The sequence below is a fragment of the Akebia trifoliata genome, chromosome 6 (assembly GCF_017979445.1).
Source record: "Akebia trifoliata isolate Shusen 1 chromosome 6, ASM1797944v1, whole genome shotgun sequence".
Classification (NCBI taxonomy): domain Eukaryota; kingdom Viridiplantae; phylum Streptophyta; class Magnoliopsida; order Ranunculales; family Lardizabalaceae; genus Akebia; species Akebia trifoliata.
The window spans coordinates 2,533,646-2,540,843 of record NC_141380.1 but is presented as its reverse complement, the minus strand read 5'-3'; the positions used below and the strand labels follow the sequence as shown (position 1 = coordinate 2,540,843).

Sequence of the window (7,198 nt, the reverse complement as noted above, 5' to 3'; positions counted from 1 at the left end):
TTCATTTTGAAGGTTTTAATAATAATTTTTTCATCTTCTTTGATGATTAAATATGAAACAATATAAGAATAAAAATAGATTTTTGAAAGAAAAAAAAATCCTAAAACCTAATCTCCATTGATTCAACCTCTCACAAAACTCAAAAGGAGATGAATATGAAGAAGAACAAGAAGATTGAGAGAGAGAGAGATAAATGATCGAGAAGGAGATAATGGAAAGAGAAGACGGTGAGATAGTTGGGATTTTCTTTCGATGGATAGATATGAAGAAGATGGTGGGTGCATAGAGTAATTTCGATGAGGAGGGTATTAATGTAATTTTCTTTTAATTTCTGTTTGTGTTATAAATAAAAAATTAAGTGGGTGCTGAGAACGTTTATGATGGACACCAGTAGCACGACTCATAGTAACAATAATTTGAAGATGTTTGAAAGTTTTAAAATTGAAAACATGGTTGAAACTACTATAAAAGTTAACTAGTAGGAGTAACAAGTTTGCTTGGATAAGATACAAGAATATTGGAATCATAACTGGCAAAGAACATATATTTTTATTGTTTTTAAATTCATTCAACAAATTTCAAACAAGTTACAAAACAGTTCATCCAGACAATACACTTAGACAACAAGTTACTTCAGAAGAAAAACTTTATCTCAGCTTCAACAAATTAATTCGACAATGACACCTTGACACAACTTTTCCAAACATACTAGAAATGGGCACAAAGATTTGCTGCCATTCGACTCAACTTTGAAGAAGAAGAGGCTAAATCGAAATATAGATGCCATATCCTTGGTGCAAAGAATCAAACCATATTGACCCGGAAAATATATCAATCAAGAATACAAAAAAGAAAAACAAAAACAGCAATTCAAGCAGAGAATACCATGATATTTTAAACTTCTTAACTTGGCTTGGAACTTTTAATGCAAAATAGGTTCATGTTGAAAATAAATATTAGGAGGAACCCACTTGACTCACCCAATTTAGTGAATTACTTTGCAGATTATCATGAATTGTTTAATGGCTCATGGGTGGGGTAGTATGGTAACTGAGAATCTCCTCAATCAGATAATATTAGTTTTTTCAAAACACACCAGAATATGGAGTTTAGGTAATACTTCAATTTTTGTAAAACAAAGCCATCTTAGATCTTTGAACGACTTCAACAACTCTTATCTGATTACAAAGTAAAATCCTTTTAAACTCCTTGAGATTGGAATGGGTTTCAAAACTTAGTTAAACCAGAAGAATCACCGTTGCTGAACCAAGTATCGACTCTTTAATTCTTTAGACTTGTCTACATTTTCATCGACCTCATCGTCATCATCACTATCGACCACTGCAAAGGCCAATCTGGTCTGCCTGCTCATACATCTAAGGATGAATACATTAAAGTAGTAACTCACTATGCTTTCTCTGCCTTTATGAGGGAAGCACGTCATTGCAAGCTTCAAGAAACTCTTATTCTTTGATCCAGGATTCATTTTCACAAGTCTCTTGAAACTTTCCTGCTCCTTTAGTGTCCATGTCTTGGAAACAACTTCTCCCATCTCATGAAATCTCCAACTAAAGAAAGCAGAACCCAACTCAGATTTTAGCCGAAGCCTCTCCTCGGATATGTGTTGTTGGATGCAATTTGTGGATCCCGGATGATGGCAAGAGCATGAATTGGGTTTCCCTTTCTTGATCAATTCCCTACTAATTTCTGTATTTCTGTTTTCAATCGGCCAAATCCGGGTACCTAACCACTTTGATGAATTATCCATCTTGGATGAGCCAGTCCAGTCTGGGATGTCTGCTTGAAAGCGGGGACCAACGGGAATTGCCATTCTTGGGATATAATCACCGATAAAGTTCAGTAACCTTACAGACTTTCGAGGTGATTGATTATGCCTTGGGCCCTTTGGAGCCAATACATTTAAACTATTTACCGACTCATCAGAATTCTTCAGTAACTTGAGAGATCCATGTAGATTTTGGGGGAGTGGTTTTTTGGGACTCAATGAGTTTGAACCGCTGACTGAGTCATCAGAATCAAGGGAGAGCTTAACTTCCTTGCTTGATGGACTGCTACAGACCAATGCGTCAGCTTGAAGGGAGGGATCATTTCGGACATGATTTCTTGGAAGATTTTTACTGGATTTCAGTGGCCTAACTGAACTTAGTGGATTTTGGTGGATCTTCTTGGAGCTTTCATTTGAGTCAGTGCTACTTATTAAGCATGAAATTGAAGAAGCAGAAGAATAATGCACTTTGCCTAATTTTGTAACACTTTTCTTATTTGATTTCTCTTGATGCGAGTCAAAAGTAGCTGTTGATGTTTCTCCTAGCAACTGATCAAGTTTCCGCTTTTTCTGAAAGTAAAAGATAAAAGAGAAGAAAACAAATTGTAACAGTATGAGATGGTTAGAACGGAGAAGAAGTTGGTGCAAAGAATCCAATATGGTGTTGGAGAAAATCTCTCTCTAAATAAAAGACAGAGATCTGAAGTTTGTCAACAATTTACTCTGATTGAACAAACTAAAGATGATGAAACTGTAATCCAAAACATAAAAAGTAATCATTGTTCCAAGGACACAACCAGATGTTAGTCAAATTATGTTAAGTAGATTGACCATGGGCGAAGTAAACACATGGTTATATAATCAAAGACAAAACACGACGCACTATTGTAAAATTTTTTATAATGGAAGAAATTCATTTTCTAGATGTTGACAAGGATAATCTTAAAGAATTTATTCAAGATGCATTTTTTCTAGGTTTTGAAGGTATTTCTAGAAATAGCCTCAAAAGATATGTAATGAAAATGTTTCAAAAAAAAAAAAAAAAATGCGACGTAATTTACCTGGTAGGACTTGTCTCACATCTGACTTATGGACATCAATTCAAAGATTCCAATATTTGCGTCTTACATCACATTTTATATGTAATGATTGGAAATTACAAAAGAGTATAATAAAATTTTCTCAATTAAAGTCACACCATATCGGAATAGTAATCGCCGAGGCTATACAGAATGGCCTTAGAGATTATGAAATACCTAACAAAAAATTAACTATAACCTTAGATAATGCATCAAATAATGATACTGCAATAACATTCCTCAAACAAAATTTATTTAATAATAATGATATTCTAGAAAATTTATTTCACGCGTGTTGGGCTGCAAATATATTAAACATTATTGTTTAAGAAGGCAATATAAAATATATTGGTCATGTTATTTAGGGATTTAGAGCCTTTATTAAAATGTTAAGATTATCACTGACTAAACAATAAAAATTTGATAAATGTTGTATATATTTTAATTTAGATACAGTTAGATTGTCATTAGATGCACCACATAGTTGAGCTTAGACCCATAGCTTAGTTGGTTTGACACATTGCAAGGCAACTTTGAGGTCGTGGGTTCAAGTCTTCCGAGTAAGCATTTAGTGCAAGCGGAAGAGTTCTCTCTACATATAAAAGTCACCAGATGACGGAATCATTGATATCTTGAAGGATTGGGAACAATCGAGAGAAGTGGAGGACTTGAAGATGAATTAGGACAATTAGAGATATAATTAGATTGAGAATATTTTCATTTTGGATTAAGCTATGCAAATGATAGATAGGTAAGTGGGTGCAAACTAGTTGGGATGTACTCATACTATTGTAATGCAACTCCTCACTTTAACCTAAATTAGTCAAATCTCAATTCTCAACTCTGAATTGAATTTGTAATGTCAATAATGTCCATTGGATGATTGAAATTAATAAAGGCATGTATTGAGACTTGTTTCAACATATTGTTTAATGGTTTTGTCTTTTAAAAAAATAAAAATAAATTAAACTATATTTTAAAATTATAATAGTATAAATATTTTTTAAATGCTATTATTATGTATATATTTTAAAGTAAAATTTATATACTCATAGTTTTAAACTAAGCTATTTATATAATTATAATAGTTATATACAATTTTGAACTTAAATATTTTTAAATATAACCAATTAAAAACTAAAAAAAAGTTGAACAAATATAGGAAAAACATTGTGGTACCTATATAAAAATCAAGGAGACGTCTAAAGCAGAGTAAAAAAATTCGGATTTAGCCATTCTTCGACGAGGAGTCAGTCTTGTTAATTCGGACAAATTTGAAAAAAATGGGAAAATTTCGAAGACCATAAAAATGATATTTTTAGTATATTTAAAAATATATCATAATAATAAAAAATAATTTTTTTATTGATAAATTGTAACAAGTTGATCGTAAGACTTACAAGTTTAAGTATAACCATTTGAATGATTCATCTCAGCCGTTTGAATCATTGATATCAACTTTACGCATTTTGGGATGAGGGGGCATTAAGGGAGAGATATTTTTATGGGGTGAGAAGGTGGGGCATTAAGAAAGTAAGATTTTTATCAGACGAGGGACTTCAAGAAAGAAAGGTGAGGAACATTTTTACGAGTTTATTTGAAAATTTGATGAATTTTGTGACTATGGTTCAAAGTTAAACCAATTATCGAGGTATTGAACTTATGAGTCATACCATGAAACTATGGGAAGGAGTGATTAAACATAGGTAAAGATAAAGAAAAGAGTCGTGCTACACTGCCTGCGTTGGACACTGGGCCCAACACTGAGTTGACCTGGCAGTGCATAGATAACCATAGATTTATTTCCTCGAGATAAAAGTTAGAAAATCAATGGTTCTCTATGCACTACCAGGTCAACTCAGTGTCGGACCCAATGTCCAACGCAGGCAATAAAACATTTTCCAAATATATATATATATATATTAGAGAACCAATTTTTTTTATGAGGTAATTTTTCTACTTAGAAAATGATAGAAAACTAACAAAAAAAAGGAAGAATCTTCAAATGATATTTATTGATTTAAAAATAACATATGAAAAATATACTAAAATAACTAAATTTGGTGGGGACTGGAAAAGAAGGGGGAGTCCCAAATGGATACATATGTATACGTAGACTATACTTAATTTTTTTTTTGATAACCTATGGTTGCATGTCTTGATCTCACGAAAGTTTCTTGACATACAAACTAGTTGAATCAAGAGGCCAACCAGTTTCAAACACATAACTATAGGAAGCAAACCCTTGTCACTAGTTTTGTATGCGAGGACTATAACTAGTGCAAGGGCAAATGAAGAGGAGATGAATGAATTCTCAATTATAATTGGTCTATATTAGGTATTGGCTTTGAATAAATATTTCTTTGCTCTAGTTATAGATGAAAACACTACTAATATTCAAAAACATGTACCTTGGTGCATGTTTTTTGCGGATGATGTAATATTAATTGATGAGACTAGAGTAGGAGTCCTCACAAAAATAGAATCATAGAGAGATGATGGAGTCCAAAAACTTTAGAATAAGTAGAACCAAGACTGAGTATGTGGAATGCAAATTTAGTATTAACATTCAAGAAGGGGAATGCTCAATAAAACTTGATGGTATAAAAATACTTAAAATAACCACTTGGATTATCCTAAGGTCTATTATACATAAAGCTGGAGAGATCGATGAATGTTTCTTATAGAATCATAGCTGGATGGTTAAAGTGGAGATGCACTTCTGAAGTGTTATGCGACAAATACACGAGAAGCAAATTAATATAAAATTTTATAAGACAGTAGTAAGTCTAACTATGTTTTATGGAGTTGAATGTATTTTTTTATTTTCCCTTTTTTTTTATGGGTAAGCTGGACTTGAACCCGCAACCTCAAAGTTGCTTTGCAAAGTGTCAACCCAACTCAGCTATGGGTTTAAGCCCATATGGAGAATGCTGGTGGTCAAGAAGCATCATGTTAATAAAGCATAGCAGAGATGAGGATGTTGAGATGGATGAGGAAAAAGACTACGAAAGATAAATTTTCCAAAAATCAAACTAATAGGTAAAAAGGACAATAAGTGTTTACCCAAGGTAATTCAGTATGGCTCAGAAATAGAACCTTCCGCACTTTGAGAACCTGATTCCATGATGATGCTTTTGGATTTCTAGGATTGCAGGGATTAACGGCGGCGATTTTTAACCTCATTAACATATCCGACAAAGATTCATGCTTGCATTTGGGAGAACCTGAATTGGATTTTTCATCCGTAAAGTCGCTTACTTCAAGCGAAGAAGAACTACTATGTGTTTCCTCTGAAGAGTAACTCGTCTCATCATCCGATAATATTGCCATTTTTCACGATCAAGATCCAATCAGTAGCTTTTCTTACTTTGATCTGTTTGATTTAAAACTTGAATTAAAAAACCTCCCACCGTCATCATCATCATCATCTTCACTCCCCTTATCATATATTTCCAAAAGTAAACTGTTGGACCAAATTAAAGGACGTAATTCAAATTATTCACAGAACCGAATCTTCCCCTGCATCTGTCGTTCCAAGATCAAGAACCACAAATGGAGGATTATGAATCTTACCTTCCAAATATCCAAAGCCAGCACATGTGTTTCTTCGATCTACTAATTTAAAATTCTCACAAAATTTTGAAATCTGAGAGACGAACAAAAGATTGAAGCAGCTAACCTCGAGTTTCTATTTGAAAATTTCCGCGCCTTTTTCTTCTGCTACAACTGTTTGTGTACGAGTGCGGGAAAAGTGAATTTTTCATTAAAAATTAAACCCAAAAAAAATTAAATTAAAAAAACGGGAAAGAAAGTGTGTTACGCCTCCAACAAGACTCTACCAGAAACAAATATTGAGATAGATCAAGAGGCAGTAATTTTATGAGATCTTAATCATAATAAAACCCTAACCCTAGTTTTCTCAATTTACACCTCAAGATGGCAAGATTGCTAGCCAAATTAGGGTTTCCAAAACCCTAACCCTGATTCTGAACGATCACTATCAGGTTTGGAGAAAATAGAACGAACAAAAGATCATTCAAAACGGGTACACTATAGTTATGAAAGGGGGAAAAAAGCTAGATCATGAACTCCAAGTAAGTAAAAAAACACTTAAAAAATCTGACCTAAGAAGATCTTGAGAGTTGAAACGTGAGATATTTAAATATATGAAACCCTAACCTTAGGATGATCTTAAACATTGGATCTCTAGAATAGATCCAAACGACATGGTCGATGCGTGATAAAGGAAGAAGAGTGGAAGACTACAACCTTGAATCAAAGGAGAAAAGGAGATGGAATAATTCTCTAAAAAAAAATAAAAATTTGATAA

At 33.1% G+C, this 7,198-nt stretch overlaps 1 protein-coding gene across 5 annotated transcripts; it reads right to left on the bottom strand.

Moving 5' to 3' along the window:
• Window positions 1–1,027: 1,027 nt before the first annotated feature.
• On the bottom strand, window positions 1,028–7,198 carry LOC147399561 (uncharacterized). 5 transcript variants are annotated; one of them, XM_086444969.1, is made up of 4 exons: window positions 7,048–7,187; window positions 6,548–6,594; window positions 5,932–6,241; window positions 1,028–2,356 (listed from the first exon to the last, which is right to left on the bottom strand). In XM_086444969.1, exons 3-4 carry the CDS (start codon window positions 6,196–6,198, stop codon window positions 1,253–1,255), a joined length of 1,371 nt encoding a protein of 456 aa, XP_086301095.1. In that variant the 5' UTR covers window positions 6,199–6,241; window positions 6,548–6,594; window positions 7,048–7,187; the 3' UTR covers window positions 1,028–1,252. The 5 variants fall into 5 exon arrangements, with proteins under 5 accessions (XP_086301095.1, XP_086301093.1, XP_086301094.1 ...); XM_086444967.1 differs by having other exon boundaries at window positions 5,932–6,393; window positions 7,048–7,186; XM_086444968.1 differs by having other exon boundaries at window positions 5,932–6,331; window positions 6,442–7,198.